Source organism: Nylanderia fulva, unplaced genomic scaffold, assembly GCF_048542155.1.
Source record: "Nylanderia fulva isolate GAGA-0341 unplaced genomic scaffold, ASM4854215v1 Scaffold140, whole genome shotgun sequence".
Taxonomy (NCBI): Eukaryota; Metazoa; Arthropoda; class Insecta; order Hymenoptera; family Formicidae; genus Nylanderia; species Nylanderia fulva.
The window spans coordinates 282,544-299,843 of record NW_028189623.1 but is presented as its reverse complement, the minus strand read 5'-3'; the positions used below and the strand labels follow the sequence as shown (position 1 = coordinate 299,843).

At 38.6% G+C, this 17,300-nt stretch overlaps 4 protein-coding genes across 4 annotated transcripts; 3 read left to right on the top strand and 1 right to left on the bottom strand.

Moving 5' to 3' along the window:
- Positions 1-4,878: 4,878 nt before the first annotated feature.
- LOC146724278 (uncharacterized) lies at positions 4,879-6,070 on the top strand. Its single transcript, XM_085480280.1, has one exon. It carries the CDS (start codon positions 5,327-5,329, stop codon positions 6,068-6,070), a length of 744 nt encoding a protein of 247 aa, XP_085336406.1. The 5' UTR covers positions 4,879-5,326.
- Positions 6,071-8,652: 2,582 nt separating this feature from the next.
- On the top strand, positions 8,653-9,893 carry LOC146724277 (uncharacterized). The gene has a single exon (XM_085480284.1). It carries the CDS (start codon positions 8,717-8,719, stop codon positions 9,641-9,643), a length of 927 nt encoding a protein of 308 aa, XP_085336410.1. The 5' UTR covers positions 8,653-8,716; the 3' UTR covers positions 9,644-9,893.
- Positions 9,894-10,383: 490 nt separating this feature from the next.
- Positions 10,384-11,709, top strand: LOC146724276 (uncharacterized protein F54H12.2-like). Its single transcript, XM_085480279.1, has one exon. The coding sequence runs from the start codon at positions 10,384-10,386 to the stop codon at positions 11,707-11,709; it is 1,326 nt and encodes a 441-aa protein (XP_085336405.1).
- Positions 11,710-14,297: 2,588 nt separating this feature from the next.
- LOC114932111 (uncharacterized) lies at positions 14,298-16,686 on the bottom strand. Its single transcript, XM_085480278.1, has 6 exons — positions 16,488-16,686; positions 15,978-16,202; positions 15,865-15,906; positions 14,897-14,938; positions 14,559-14,803; positions 14,298-14,453 (listed from the first exon to the last, which is right to left on the bottom strand). The coding sequence occupies exons 1-6, from the start codon at positions 16,684-16,686 to the stop codon at positions 14,445-14,447; spliced, it is 762 nt and encodes a 253-aa protein (XP_085336404.1). The 3' UTR covers positions 14,298-14,444.
- Between the last annotated feature and the right edge of the window lie 614 nt (positions 16,687-17,300).

The following is a 17,300-nucleotide window of genomic DNA, read 5'->3' as shown; positions in this document are numbered from 1 at the left end:
TTCACATTATTAATAAAAATTCAAACGTAAGAGAGTAATATTTTATTAAATATTTTATTTTGTTAATATAATTTTTATTTCTCACAGTACAGAGTGGTGGGGGAAGGAACGTCAGAATACAACAAGAAGATTCCCAAACCCGCTCCGCTGAGGAAACTTCCGACGAAGAGCGACATTTAGAGGCTGCTGGTGGACAAGAGGAAGAAGAAGAAGAAGCGGAGGAAGAAATAGCGAATCAAGAGCCTGATGGTAATTTTAGATATTTAATAATGTTGGCGGAAAACGTGCGTCGCTTTAGAACTTTTGGTGTAGAAGGACGAGAAATTAGTTTCCGTATTCGTCCGATACCCGAAGGAGCAAACGTGTATGAGTGGTTAGAAAATGCGTTTCGCGAACTTCACGAGTACGCGTTGCATTCGTGCGAACCGAGGGATTACGTCGGTATATCTTTCGATTCTGCAAGTTTAACCCGCGGCCCCGCAGGTATATCGTTCCGACCTTTGAGAGATTTGACTTACGAAAATATTTGGGAACTCGTAAGCTCGTTAGCGCAAAGTTGCGGAGGACACGATATAGCGCAAGAATTTAACATTCGGATTTTTAAAGTCACCCCTCCCATTGGTCGCGGCCGTAACAGGTTTACGCACGATGTTATTGCTAAACGCTCGATTTTAACAATTTCCAATACCGATAATTTATGTCTTCCTCGCGCACTTGTATCGGCTCTAATTTTTAACGAGCGTGGAAATTTACGCACGGGAGAGTTACACGCGAAATGGAATGCGGTGAGAAGACAAAACTCGGTGTTACAGCGCGAGTTTGCGTTGCAACTTACGAGGAATGCCGGTGTCACGATTCCGGAGGAAGGGTGTGGAATTGATGAAATCGAGCGTTTTCAGCAATATCTCGCGAGCGAAAATGTCGCGATAATAATATATAACGACGATACTTTTGGTCGAGGGGGTAATCCGCTATTCGATGGAAACGCATTTCTAACCACTTTGCAGCGGGAAATAAAAACTCGTCTAAATCTATTATACAGTTTAAATAATAAACATATCGATGTAATTTTAAATTTAAATGCAGCAGCAGGCGGGCGGGGATATTGTATCCCGTGTAATTTAAGTTACCGCTCCGATGTGAGAGAGCATCGATGCTCTAATAAATGTCCGCGATGTAACGGAGAGCCGCCGTGCGAGCAATCATTCGCGGATCGTACTAGGTGCGATAATTGTAGACGTGAATTTTTCAATCATGCCTGCTTGGAGCGTCATCGCGCGGTAAAATTATACGATGGTAAATCACGTCGGAGTGTTTGTGAAACTATACGATTTTGCGAAGATTGCGGACGTTTGATTCAAAGAAATAATCAACACGAATGCGACACGGCTTATTGCGCTACGTGTCGTTCTCTTCAACCTTTGAATCATCTTTGTTACATGCTTCCTTTTCGTCGGCATGGCGATAATCGTCCCGATCCGAGCACTTCCGAACACGCGTATGGAAATAGCGAACAACAACAGCGGAGAAACGACGACGACGACGATGACGCCGAAGGTTCGATTAATCAGACTCGCGAACGCGTAGAAAGCCGGGTCGCATTCGTGTTTTATGACTTTGAGACGAGGCAAGACGAAACGCTCCAAGGTAACACAAATGTAAAAATTCACGTACCTACGCTCTGCGTCGCTCAACAAATTTGCGAGGAGTGTGCAGAAATAGATGAGATTAGATGTGATTAGAAAAAACTTTTTACGCGAAATGTCGGTGCGATGTCGCTGGTGTGGTATTCGCGAATTTATATTTTGTCGCAACCCTGTGCAGGAATTTGTAGATTTCGTAACGCGGCCGACAAAATATTTTAAACAAATAATTTGCATCGCGCATAACGCGAAATCATTCGACGCGCAATTTATTTTGAAATATATCGTGGAAAACCATGTCTTAGAGCCTCGAGTCATTTTAAACGGTACGAAAATAGTTGTATTAACGCTAGGTCATACGAAATTTATCGATAGTATCAATTACATGCCGATGCGTTTATCCGAATTACCTAAAGCTTTTGGACTGACAGAAGGTACGAATAAAGGCATTTTTCCACATTTATTCAATACTATCGATAATCAGTCTTATGTCGGAGCGTTACCCGGTGTTTAATATTATTCACCCGATTCTATGCAGATGAAAGAACGCGAAAAATTTCTCGTGGCACTCCGAGATGACGCGCGCGAACTATGTGTTTGATTTTCAACGTGAAATATTGCTTTATTGTCGTAACGATGTAGATATCCTTAGACGAGCGTGTATGGCTTTTAGAAAAATATTCTTAGAGCGTGGAAACGTGTGTCCATTCGAGGAATGCACAACCATCGCCTCAACGTGTATGCGAGTATTTAGAAAAAACTTTTTACGCGAAAAAGAGATCGGTATCATTCCAATGGGGGGATACAGACATGCGAATATTCACTCGCGTAAAGCCCTGCAATGGTTGATATGGAAAGAGCGGGAGCTCGCTCATCATATTATCCATGGCGGTCGCGCTCGAGAATATCGATTACGCGATGGTACGCTAGTCGATGGATACTACGAGTCGGTAGAAAATAACGTAACGCAATATTACGTATTACAGTTTCACGGTTGTTTTTGGCATGGTTGTCCAAGATGTTTTCGGGTAAATCGCGATAGACTGCTTTCGACAGATCGTACAGATACATGTGATTCACGCTACGAACACACCGTTGCAACGACATTTCGTCTTCGTAAGCGCGGATATAGGGTGATTGAGAAATGGGAATGCGACTTTGATCGCGAGATGAATGAAAATGTCGAGATGCGCGAATATCTACATCGACATCAAATGATAGACGTCAAACCGCTCGATCCCCGAGACTCATTTTACGGCGGACGCACAGGAAATATCGTAACGCGATACGAGATCACGGGTACGGAAAAGATACGTTACGTGGATGTATGTTCTCTGTATCCGTTTGTGTTGAAGACCGGTGATTTTCCGATCGGTCATCCGACAATATACGTAGGTGAGGAATGCGAGGAATTAATCGGATTATCACCGGGATATAATTTCGATTCAGTCGAGGGGGTCGTGCGATGTAAAGTACTTCCTCCCCGCGATCTCTTTCATCCTGTATTACCCTATCGCGTGCAGGGTAAATTATTATTTGCGTTATGTCGTAGTTGCTGCGAAACATTTTCTCAGATTGCGTGTACTCACGAAGCTCACGAACGCGAATTCGAAGGTACATGGATATCGTGCGAATTACGAAAAGCAATCGAGAAAGGATATTTCGTGACAGGGGTTAGTGAGATTTGGCAATATAACATCACTCGTTACGAAACCGGTACGCGACAAGGGGGTCTATTTACGGAATACATCAATACATTTCTACAATTAAAGCAAGAAGCTAGCGGATGGCCGAGCAACTGTGTCGATAACGTTGCTAAAGAGCGTTACATCCGTGAGTATGAGGAAGTAGAAGGAATCGTTCTTGAAAAGATAACATTGCACACAATTCCGGTTTACGCTCGGTGGCTAAATTATGCTTGAATTCTTTTTGGGGTAAATTTGGTCAACGTGCAAACTTGCCGAATACCGTGATTGTCAAAACACAAGAACGATTAATGAGTTTGCTCACTAGCCCTCAACATGAAATAACCGATATATTGCCTGTAAACGATGAGGTGATATATGTTTCGTTTCGACTACGAGAAGAGGCGATCGTACCTTCGCCTCTTACTAATGTTATAATAGCGGCTTACACGACGGCTCAAGCGCGATTAAAATTGTATGATTATTTAGAAAAATTAGACAAGCGCGTTTTATATTACGACACGGATTCCTGTATTTATGTAAGTCGCGGAGATCCGCAGGAATACGAACCGCATACGGGTAATTTTTTAGGCGACATGACGGATGAACTCGCTAGCTACGGACAAGGTAGTTACATCGAGTCGTTCGTATCCGGTGGTCCGAAATTTTACGCATATGTGGTCCGTACACCCGAAGGACTCACACGCGAAGTTTGCAAAGTAAAGGGTATAACCTTGAATTTTGAAAACTCGCGTTTAGTTAATTTTAATAGTATTAAAGATTTATTGTTGCGTAAAGAAAGAGAAGAAGAAGAAGAAGAAGAGGAGCGGGAAGAGAAAGCGCTCGGAGAACAGGTTGAAGAGGCGATTCCTGGGACATCGATAAATCTTCGTTTTAAAGCCATTCGGCGAACCGCATTTCACGATATAATAACGCGTGACGAAACAAAAATATGCAAGCCTGTGTTATTAAAACGAAGATTTATCAAAAATCGATATTCTCTTCCTTACGGTTATTTACCGAAACAATGACATTGCTCTCCTCTTCACACTCTTCTATCTTTGCGGAGATACGCGTGCGTTTTCCGCCACTTGCATAGAAATGCAAATATTATATAAAAGTGTAAATATTGTAAAAGTAAAATGTAATTCATCAAATATTATAAAATATTATACTTTATACTATATTTTATAATCGGAGTTTTAAAATACCCGTAGTTTTAATTTTATTTTTATATTAGAAAGGATAAGGAATAGTTTAACTAAAGTTAGAAGATGTAGATATTAGTAATAAGAAAAAAATACTTTGTAAATATAAATACAAAAATTTATATTTTTAATAAAAAATATTGTTCAGTAATAAAATTTATATATTTTAATAAAAAATATTGTTTCCCCATCCTAGTTTTAATAATAATAATTAACCTTTTAAGCGAAATCATTTTTATTTAGTGAAATATTAAATTTTTTAACAAAAATTTTTAATATAATTTTTTTTGTCTGAAAAACTTTAACATAAAAATATTTAATTTTTAAAAAATACTTGTTACGTACAATTTTTATATATTCAAATATATTCATGCCGAACTCACATACGTCCGCTATCGCAAGACATACACACCAACGAGAACATTTGATTAAAAGCTGATTGTGGGCAGCGCAACGTAGCGCTCGTCAGCTGATCGGTAGCGGTGCGCTAACCAGGCGCTCATCAGCTGATCGGTAGTTGCGAGCTAACCAGGCGCTCATCAGCTGATCGGCGCTCGTCAGCTGATCGGCGCTATTCGCTAGCACGAGCATGCGACCGCCGCGGGTTGGCCCCCGGTGCGCGAATAAGCTTTTTCCGCCGTAACTCATTTCATACTATGAGTAATATTAAAATTTAAATACACGGACGCTCTTTACGCTAATTTTTTGTTTTTAAGAACGCGCCGGATTAGACTTTCTTTCATTTACGAGATTGTACGTAAACGGTGAATATCGCGTTCATTTTGGGGAAATGGATGTACGCTGGAAACATCCTTGGACGTCGATCGTCTGCGGACCTACGGGATGTGGAAAAACGATTTTCGTGAAAACATTTCTTCGTTATTTGTCCGACGTGTCCGATACTCGATTCGAGAGAATTTTATTTTATTACGCCGAGTGGCAAGATGCCTATCAACGCCTGCAATGCGATGAAAATGAAAGAGAAGAGAAGAGTAGCGTAAGAAAAAAGAACGTATATGCAAATAGCGTTCCGATAAACTCGAAGAAAAATATAATCGAATTTCACGAGGGTTTACCGCGCCCGGAAGATTATTCTTACGATCCACTCACCCCGAAATTAGTGATAATCGACGATCTTATGAGAGAGTCGTCATCGTGCGATGTTATCGTAGATCTGTTTACTAAAGGAAGCCATCATAAGAATCTCAGTGTTATTCTCATTTCGCAAAATCTCTTCCATCAGGGACGCGGACAACGCGACATATCTCTCAATGCGAATTACATAGTAGTTTTCAAAAATCCACGCGATCGCGCGCAAATTCGGCATTTAGCGCGTCAAGTATATCCGGACGATCCTAAGTTTATGGAAGAAGCGTACTACGACGCTACCCCGAAGCCTCACGGGTATTTATTGCTCGATTTAAAACAATCGACTCCAGATGAATATCGATTTCGGACGTGTATCTTTCCCAACGATAAGCTGCATTACGCGTACATTCCACGTAGATCGATCAAAAGAGGCGGAGGCGTATAAAAGGCTTGTATTCACACACGACTTGTCACTCGTGCAATTACACTGCGATGGTAAAAAAAGAAAAAAAATCGCAACCGGCATCATCGTCGTCGTCGAAGAATTCATCCGACGGCGCGGTAAAAATCGCTAGACGATCTATCGGCGAAAGAAACACGAATCTTTTGAAAACTTTATGTTATCTGAAAAAAAATCAAAGAACAGCGTTTTTACGTTCCGTCGATAATAATCTCATTAAGTGTATTCAAGAGTGCGTTTTCAATACTCTTAAAGGTAACGTACCGCTTGCGAGTAGTGAAAAGAAACGCCTTGCTAGACATAAATCGATCCTACGTCGTATTGCTGCGAAAAAAGATAATTTGAAAGTTAAGAGAAAACTATTGGTGCAACGCGGCGGATTCTTACCCTATCTTATTGCTCCTATACTCGGAGCTATATTATCCCGGATCATTGGAGATTAAAAAAGGGACGCTATTCTGTGTATATTTGTTGCGTCAAATGTGAAAAAGATAAAATATTTACAATTCAATAATGGAAAGAGCAAAAAAAATGGTTTTAATTTCGTCGGAAAATCTCGAAAGACTGCAGCGACAACCGGAAATTTCCTCTAACGCGACGGCCGATAATTCATCGAATAAAATTACCGAGATATCGAATGTGGAAAATGATACTAATAATTCCGTACGGACCCCGGGAACTCCTTTGTCACGGCTCGATGCAGAGATGTGGCGTATTCTGAATCTCACACCTCAGGTCAGCGAGGACGAAAGATGGAAAATGTATAAGGAGGTACTTCAGCGTTATCTTCAATTTATTCGTGCTGCGAGAAAACGTTTACGCAAAAACGTGCACGCCAGCGATGAACGCGATGGAGAACAGGACGAAGACACGAAAGAGCAAGAGGATGATAACTTCGATGATGACGATGAACTTATGGAAACGCAAACTTTAATTACCAGCGACGGTAACATTAGCGCCACTAGTAGTAGTAGTTTCGAGAAAAAACGCGCTCAATCAGCGGAAATGATACAAAAAATACTTAATAGTGTTCCGAAAAGTTATCGTAGTAAAGCACGCTTGATAATGAAGCAACTGCTCCTTACTCCGTCATCTAAGATTAACTGGAATAGACAAGGGCTCGTAACTATAGACGGCGACATTGTGGAGGGTTCAAATATCGCGGAACTTATAAACGATGCGGTACGCGAGAGAAAAACGGTAGAAGCAACCGGAAGAAATCAGTTTGCTCGATTACTACGTGACATAGGTACGTCACCGCGTCTCATAGGAAATCAAAAGTTATTAAAAGTAGGCGCGCGATCTCGCTATAATACTACCGCGTTACCTCGCGGATCCTCCACTCCGATCACACGTTCAAAATCGCACAGTCACAGGTTAGACGAAGCGAGTGAAACCGAAGGAGATACGCAATTTATATCCGCCGACGAAGAAGGTGACGACGACGGTGACGACGATAGAACATTACCATATAACGTAGTTTCTCCGTCAAAGAGAAGAAGAGGTTTACTCGATTGGATAAATCTCAATTGATGGAATTCGAAAAATTGTATTACGATCCCTCGCATTATGCAGGCTACTCTACGGTGGACAATTTATCGCGAGCCGTTAAACCGAATTTTACGCGTAACAAAGTCGTCGAGTGGCTTAAATCACAGGATGCATACACGCTGCATCGGCCGGTACGACGAAAATTTCCTCGTTTACATTATAACGTAACAAATATCGATGATTTATGGGAAGCCGATTTAATCGATCTTCGTAATCTCAAGAGCTATAATGACGGCTATTCTTATCTATTAACGGTTATCGATGTGCTTAGTAAATTTGTTTGGGTAGAACCTTTACGTGACAAAACAGCTACCTGCGTAATAAAGGCCTTTCAACAAATATTTTCGAGAAACGAGGGTCGACTACCTGTATACTTACAGACCGACAAAGGCAAAGAATTTATCGCCCGCCCTGTACAAAATTTCTTAAAAGAAAAAGACATCCGTTTTCGCGTAACGCGCAATCCCGATATTAAAGCGTCTATAGTGGAACGATTTAATAGAACACTCAAGGAGCGGATGTAGCGTTATTTTACGCATAAAAATACACGTCGTTACTTTGATGTTTTACAAGATATTGTTCACGCTTACAATCATACTCGTCATTCCACCATCAAAATGCAACCCGCTGTCGTTACGCGAGAAAATGCTCGTACCGCGTGTGAAAATATGAAACGACGATGGGATAACGATAAAGAAAAGAAAAAGAAGCGTGGGCGTAAACAAAAGGCTAAATACCGCGTGAACGATCTCGTACGTGTCAGTAGAGCAAAAGTAACGTTCGAGAAAGGATACGAGGCGAAGTGGAGCGAGGAGATATTTCGAATTCATCGAGTTCTCGAATGGAGAAAACCCCGCGTATATGAATTAAGTGATTTATCGGGTGAAATTATAGACGGAATTTTTTACGAACAAGAATTAGCACCGGTTATTAAAGACTTACGCGACGAGGAATTTATCGTCGATCGTGTGATAAAAAGCAAAGGACGCGGTAACAATAAACAATTATTAGTTAGCTGGCAAGGGTATCCTTCTAAATTTAACTCCTGGATACCCGCTTCGAATTTAACTATTCTTCGAAATGAGGGTGGATCAATTTCTTCTGGTTCTTCCAAGCAATAGCAGTATACGCTATTCCCCCGACAATAAAACCTCATCGTTCATTACGGAATTACCTCAATCGCTGCACTTACACGGTGACTGGGAAGTCGCGTTGAGCGAAATCCAATTCCCTAATACCTTTTTTCATGTAAGGCGCGAAGAAAATGTACTCAGTTTCGTCGATATCGACCCTCAAGTTAAAGAGAAAAATAAAGAAGATGAGGTGTTAACTTCGAAGGAAGCCGTAATATCAAATGGCGTTTATAATAATATGGAAGAGCTCGTCTCCGCAATTAATTCGTCGTGCAAAGAAGCCGGTTCCCATATTCGTTTGGAGCAAGAAAAATTTACAGGCGGTAGTATTTTTTTCTTCCTCGCGTGTCCCGCTGGTTGCAATCTGATTCATTATATGCATTTTTCCGATAGACTTTTGCAAATGATCGGTTTAGCTGATTTTATTTATAACGCTCCTAAGGGGAGAAGTCACTATTGTTCTATGCTTACGACATCTAAGCTTAATTCCAAAGAAAAATCTACTTCAATTTTTCTTCAACTCGGTTCTCTTGACGAAAATGGAGTACGTCGCGAAGGATTCTATAGTTACGAAGCGTGTAGTTTGGCGCGGGGTATTCCCGATAAACTGTTCGTTTATTGCGATATTTGCGAACCTTACATAACAGGCGATGTGCAAACTCCTCTTCTCCGAATAGTGCCTGTCACAGGGGTGGGGCGCGATTACGAATATGGAACTAATCAAGTGAAATATTTCTCACCTCCGCATTATATCCCGGTGCGCCTAACAAATTTCCGACGGATTGAAATCGATATAAAAGACGATACTGGAAAAAATATACCATTTGAATCCGGCACGTTAACGGTGACTTTACATTTTAAACGTATCGATTAGATTTTTAAAAATACTCTGTAAAGATTTTTTTGATAAGAAAGAAGGATTTTGTTCATTAATATGGATTATTATTCGGAGTATTATAACGGATTACAAAACGGTGGAACTCGCGGCGGTGGAATTCCACGAGTTTTTGTCGGTTCACCCTATCAACGAGGTCATGGAATAGGTAGTTTTCTCGGAGGAATGTTCAGACGCGTATTGCCTTATTTAACTAGAGGACTAGGGGCAGTGGGTAAAGAAGCTTTGCGCGCCGGGGTTAATATAATCGAGAATGTTGAAAATAAAATGCCGTTAAAGGTAGCTGTCAAGCATCGTTTTGAACAATCGCGTGACAATCTTAAGAGAAAAGCTAGGGAAAAAATAAGTAGTCTAATGAAAGGTAGGGGATATAAATCGGATGAAAAAATTCATGTAGCGCAGTTTCCTTTCGGCAAGCTTAAGAGTCACGTCGCTAAATCCTCGGTAACCGCATCGCGTAAACGTCGTAAGACAAATAAGAAAAAAAGTTTATCGAAAATCAAGTCGCGTGGGAAAAAAAGAACAAATACAAAAAAAAACTAAAAATAATACGAGGAAAAATCGCTCGACTGTAAAAAGACTCAAGTTGTCCGCGAAACGGCGTAAAGCTAATAGCGGTAAAAAGCGTACAGTATACGATATATTTTCATAATCGCCATTATTCTAAATACGTTTGTTCGTGACAATAACGTTGGTAGAGCAGGTGGTGAAAGAAAAAAATGTCATTTCTTCACACACACTCGAGCGAGTGTTTAAAGAGCGAGCTCGATCTCTTCTCTTTACCGCCCACGCAAACTAGCATCGAAAGTTCGCAATGGATTTATTACAAACCCGTGACCTCGCTTTCGGACGACTCCCCGCTAGAATTCGTCATCCCGGGTCACGGAGAAGAATATTTAGATCTCACACACACGTTACTAAGTCTTCGGGTACGTGTAGAAACCGAGCCGCTACCCGGTCTCGCCACCGGATCCGCCGTCAACGTGGGCCCCGTAAATCATTTTCTTCATTCCATCTTCAATCAAATCGACGTGTATTTCAATCAAAAGCTCGTGTCGCCTCCAAACAACGCTTATGCGTACCGCGCGTACATCGAAGCGTTGTTAAATTATTCATCACCCGCAAAAACTTCCCATCTAACCTCGTGCTTATGGGATGCGGATACACCCGGTCACATGGACGATACAGTAGGAGCGGAAGGCAATACCGCTATAGCGAGACGAGCTCGTTACATACGCGGAGGGCGCGCGCTAGATCTTATAGGTCACCTCCATTGCGACGTTTTCAATCAGGACAAATTCTTAATTAATGGCGTCGAGGTGCGGTTGAGACTCGTGCGCTCGAAAGATACGTTTTGTTTCATAGAAACTAATTGCACGTCGAAAATTCGTATACTCGATGCAAGCCTAATGGTGAGAAGAGCAAAAATAAGTTCCGGAGTATTACTAGCGCATGCTATAATGCTGAGCAAAGTTACCGCCAAGTATCCGCTTACGAGAGTTGAAATTAAAACATTCACGATTCACAGTGGGGTTGTGGGTGAATCGTTAGATAATGTAATACTGGGACAATTACCGAAACGAATAATAGTAGGTTTCGTCGATAATAAAGCGTTTAACGGTGACAGAAAATTGAATCCGTTTAATTTCCAAAATTACGGAATAAATTTCTTCTCGCTATACGTCGACGGTACACAAATACCCAGCAGACCGTTACAACCGGTTTTCTCGTCTCGCGAACCGCTTTACATCGAAGCTTATCATACGCTCTTCTCAGGGACGGGTATCCATTTTTTGAACGAGGGAAATTCTATAAGTAGAGATGATTATTCTCAGGGATATACGTTATTCGCTTTTGATCTTACACCCGATCTATCCGCTAATTGCGCCGGTCATTGGAATCTCGTGAGACACGGAAGTCTTCGGTTAGAAGTGAGATTCGAGAAGGCACTCACCGAAACAATTAATTGTATCGTTTACGCCGAATTCGATAATGTCGTAGAAATCGACGCATCGCGTCAAGTTATCGTCGATTTTTCCGGTTAGCTTTTAACGCTCGTTCACCAACATGTATTCATACACAGTAATGTAATACGCGATTAGAAAATTTTCCCCCTCCTCTTGCTTTGAAAATTTCGATGACGCTATTCACGAAGTGGAAACTATGTAACGCGCTAGAATGAATTCAGTTTTGTACGAGACACGAACAAACGCGCACGTTTCGCTAAGAGCTTGTACCTCACCAACGAAAATCTCACAATATGGACATAGTCGTCGACATACAAGGTTTCCGCGATGAAGCCAATAAATTTATCGCGAAGGAAGTCGCCGTTGTCGCAATCGATGCTCCGATTGTCGAGCATTGGATTATGATGCCACCATACGCGTTTGGAAAATTACCCGCAAAAGCAAGACGAGAAAACAATTGGCTCTCACGAAATTATCACGGTATCGAGTGGTTCGACGGCTCAGTTAATCCTAAATATTTTACCTCGCATCTCCGCGAAATCGCAAGACACGCGCGCTGCGTTTACGTCAGAGGTAACGAAAAAGCAAACTACTTGAGGAATTTACTTTCCAGAGATATAAATAATTTAGAGGGTACCTCACCAGCATTTAAAAATCTACCGGATGAGGAGAATATCGTACAATATTGCGGTCATCACGGGATTCGAAAATTTGGAACCTTTCATTGCGCGTTATACAATGCTTATAAATTAAAATGCTGGCTAAGTGCGCAAAATAATTGCGAGAACGTTTCGACCTCTACCGAAGCTACTTGTAGTTCTGACGAAAGTTGGGAAATTACCTTCGACGATAGCGACGATAAATACGACGCCGCCGTTTCTCGCGATGTAAATGAGAATATAACTAAAATACAAATAGAGGAGAAAAATCAGCAAAACAACGAACAGCAGATTGAAAAAGAAGAAGAGAGATTTGTGATTTCTAAACCGTCATCGACGTTGACGGATAGAAACAAGAACGAAACAATTTCCATCTCGACGCAAACTGACATTGAAAACCTCTCAAAACAACTCAAGATAGAAGAAAACGCATTGTCGAAAGAGGTAAAAACTGGTATTGTTCAAATAATACCGTACACTCGTTTGTATTCGGGACAAAAAAATGAACTCTCGCGAAATTCTACAAGCATTGCGTCATCTAGATGCCAGACATGTTGGAGTCTATGCAGCCGACAGAGTTCCGAGGGTGTGGACGAGGTCGACGGCTATCGTCGCTAACACCGACAATCACGGTCGACCTGGAGAACATTGGATCGCCTTCTACCTCGATGAACACGGCACAGCCACTTACTTCGACAGCTACGGATTACCCCCCTTGTATCCAGGATTTCTCATCCGACTTCGACGAAACTCCATCATCCATCGTTGGAATATTCAACAATTACAAGGAATTTTTTCTAAGACTTGCGGACAATACTGCTGTGTATTTTTATATTATATGTGTAGCGGCTATAATCTTAATCAGTTTCTCGCTCTTTTTTCCGAAGATTGTGAATATAACGATCGTTTAATCATACACTTATTTCGTAAAATTTTTACTCACAAAAAACAAGCGAATCATAACAATATATAATATGAATTTTAGTATTAATAAATAAATTTTGTTCTGTAAAAATATTTTAAATATAAATCATATTTGTACTTTTAAAACCATTGTTCAATTTTCTTTCACTTCCTCTTTCCAGAAATTGTTATTTTAAAATAAAATTTTATCCGACATCTTTTCAACAATAAGCATTCTTTCTAATCTACGATGATGCATTATTTTTTTATCGTGACACGAGTCGGAATGCTCGCCAGTACAAATATTTGCGTGTTCTTTTTTTATTACCCTACGGCATTGTCAGTTACTACCCGCCACCGATCCCCGGTCGACCGCATGACGCTTTTCTTGGTCAAAATGTTTTTACCCCACCCCGTCTAATATCGACCATTTGATTCGACGAGCTATCCTTGCCATACGTATACCCTAACTGTTTTTACCCCACCCCGTCCAATATCGACCATTTGATTCGACGAGCTATCCTTGCCATACGTATACCCGTACCCCCATACCGTACCCTACGCAACTTTAGCTTAAATACCTCATCTAATCCTTAGACTAGTAAGATCTCGTTTAGCTCAACATACTAGGACCCTGCTCGGAAACACGAAGGCCCCAGGTTCAAATCCAGAGGAAATCAGAAAAAATAAAAAAATAAAAAATTCTCATCCCCACCTTTCGGGGCCAGTCGCCATTTTTTTTCCCCAACACCCTCTCCCCCTACACCCACACTCGGAAAAACCAGACGCCGGTGGTGGGGGAAAGATAAGATAAGACTCGGCGCCAGACGGGTCGGTGGTGGGGGTTTGTTATGACGGGCCATAGTGCCCACTATACTACTTATAATACATATATATTACAGATATTAAATAAAAAAATTGTGAATAAAAAAATGAAAGCGACAAAGTAATGTAACAAAATTAAATTCAAATTCAAATTTTTCTATTTAAATATTATTTGATTACGCAACACAGTTATGTTACGATGAAGCTTGATTCAAGCGTATATGTATATGCTTAAAATGGTTTTGATGTAGAGTATATAAAATAATATATTTTACCAATGATCACTTGGACGAACTTTAGCGATTTAAAAGCTTTTTTTTGCCGAGCTCCCTCCCAGGAATATAGCATTCCAACTTCATTTGAAATTGCTCTCGACATAATGGCTTTGATTACATGGGGAAGATCTGTGCCTCCAATTAAACGCAGTTAATGACTCTAAAATATAAAATTCACAAAATAAAAAAGTTCTTTATTAGAAAATAATTTTCATCATGTAAAATATAATCTAAATAATATATAATAATATAATTAAGTACACACCAGTGCATGTATGTTATCAGCTGAACTCGATAGCCATTCTTCCATCGACATTAATTCCTGCTCTGTAACGACTGGAAACGATTGTATTAAAGTCATAACAGCCGTATTAGTGTCATCATTTAGTTCTGGCTCATCAGCATATTGGGCTTTTTTTACAAGTATATTCACGTTATCCATAAGATCATTTAATTTAAGATTAATCAGATGAACTTCTTTAAGAAGTTGTTTTCTGAATTCTGAAAATTCTGAAAGTTAAGTTATATTGGATATTAAAATATTATACAAAAAGGAATATTTAAAAAATACAAAACATATAAAGAATAAAAATAATTATTTACCAGCATTTACGTGAACGCTATCTGTAGTTCGCTTGAAGTTATCTTAAAATAACAAGAAAATATTATCAATTTAATTAATAATGCTTATTTAACAGAATTGTTGTATAACAACAAACTTATTATATTAAGGCCGATAATACGTTGGTGAATTCAATGCAGAGCAGAAAAAATTTCAACATATGTATTCCTATGATAGTATGCTACAGCGGACTACGCTGGGCCTGTCGTAGCTTATCTACCATAGGAATATATGTATATGTTGACGACTTTTCCGCTCCGCATTGAATGTACCCATGTGCTACCGGCTTTAAAGTGGAATAAATTAATATAGAATTTATTTATTAACATTATTATTTAGATTAATTTATATTAATACTATTATATTATTTAAGTAATACTATTATTTATTATTGAAAAAATCAATATTGTTTTAAAATATTAATTTTTTAAATGTATATTATAATTGTTATCTAAAACCAAAATATTTAAATATAAATATAAAGTGGAATAAATTAATATAGAATTTATTTATTAACACTATTATTTAGATTAATTTATATTAATACTATTATTTAATTAATACTATTATTTATTATTGAAAAAATCAATATTGTTTTAAAATATTAATTTTTTAAATGTATATTATAATTGTTATCTAAATATATTTATATTTAAATATTTTGGTTTTAGATAACAATTATAATATACATTTAAAAAATTAATATTTTAAAACAATATTGATTTTTTCAATAATAAATAATAGTATTAATTAAATAATAGTATTAATATAAATTAATCTAAATAATAGTGTTAATAAATAAATTCTATATTAATTTATTCCACTTTAAAGCCGGTAGCAGTATTTAAATATATAAATTGCTAAGCCGTATTTTCTTCAGTATATTGATCTGATTAATAATGTAATAATAAATATTTTACATAAAGGTTCAAGTTTTAAAAATACTTACGATTAGTAATATTTTGACTTTCCATTGGAGAGCGATCATTATCTGTTAAATATAAGGAAAATTAGTTTTTGAAAATAAAATGAATTCTTACTAGAAAAGTATTTATCTTATACCGTGTCTCTTGCCAGAAAGTGGTAATGTAGGGTATGTGTTGCTATCTTCATCAGATATCGATTCATAAGATTTATCAGTATCCGAGTAATCCTTATGTCCTTTACTTTTGCCTTGTCCCCGCTTATGTATTTTATTATTCTTTTTCGTTAAAATCTCCGTATGTGATGAAAGATCATCTGTACGTTGGGCTTTAATTGCCTTTCTTTTAGCAAGTTTTAAATCACCTAAATAAACATTACTTATTATATATCCAATAACAAAGAATATAACTACCATATTGTTGTACATTATAGAATTGCATATTAAATAAATGTGTGGTACAAAATAACAATGTAATTATTATAAGTTTATGATAATTACAAATAAAAGAAGATATTCCATGATTAATAACAGTGTGTGTGTGTGTGTGTGTGTGTGTGTATAATTCTTTATACATATATTAATAAATTAATAATTCTTTTATAAAAATGTTATACAATTTTATATAATATAAACAATAACATATTTACCATATGTGCCTAAAATAATTGCTCCGTATTTCATCCAGTTTGAATCAGGACTATATTCATTTTTTATAGCTGCTTTAATAGCTGTAGTATCATAATTTTGTGGTGGCCAATAGCATGCAGATTCTTTTAACAAAAACCATTTTTTCGGTATTGCCTCAACAGTGTCATCCTTTTTGAATCGAACGACAAGCCAAGTCATCTATATACACATATTAATCAATTCTTAAAAATTCCTAAAACTCAAATTCAATTATTAAAAACTTCTCTAGTAGACAATGAAATAAACAAATAGAGATATGTCATTTGAGAAAAACTATGATTTAGCAAATAGATCAAGATCACTTAAAGAATAAAATAAATATCATAACTGACTCTTCTTTGAAAAAACTTTATGTTCGCACCCTTTGTCGCACACGATAATTTAGACACACCGTATCGGTGTTGGCCTTGATAGTCGACGGAGGAGTTATCGCTTCTCAGCGACAGGGAAAGACGGTGATAACTCGAAGGACCAAGAATAGAAAAAGGAGAGCGTAGGTCGATTGGTACTCGACGCTTTCGCGCCGATAAGGAGGAGTGAAGTCAGTGGCTTGCAAGGCCGAGAATGAAGTTAATAGTTCTTTGTTGATTAACACACTCGGTTTAATTTTAAACAATAAACTTTGTACTCAATAGATAAACAGATATAATCGAAGACCCGGAGCAAGATCAAGAGTATAATCGGGATTGAGTTGCTCGAACGCACTCGCCTGCGACCTCACTGTTCGAGCTTCGCCGATTGTCTGAAAATATTGAAAATTCGCTCGGTGGCGC

Coding starts and splice junctions, on each gene's coding strand:
- LOC146724278 (XM_085480280.1), top strand. CDS start 5,327: ATGGATGTACGCTGGAAACATCCTTGGACGTCGATCGTCTGCGGACCT.
- LOC146724277 (XM_085480284.1), top strand. CDS start 8,717: ATGAGGGTGGATCAATTTCTTCTGGTTCTTCCAAGCAATAGCAGTATA.
- LOC146724276 (XM_085480279.1), top strand. CDS start 10,384: ATGTCATTTCTTCACACACACTCGAGCGAGTGTTTAAAGAGCGAGCTC.
- LOC114932111 (XM_085480278.1), bottom strand. CDS start 16,686: ATGACTTGGCTTGTCGTTCGATTCAAAAAGGATGACACTGTTGAGGCA. Junction 16,203..16,487: donor AATTATTTTAGGCACATATG/GTAAATATGTTA, acceptor ATGTTTATTTAG/GTGATTTAAAACTTGCTAAA. Junction 14,939..15,864: donor AAGTCAAAATATTACTAATC/GTAAGTATTTTT, acceptor TGTTATTTTAAG/ATAACTTCAAGCGAACTACA.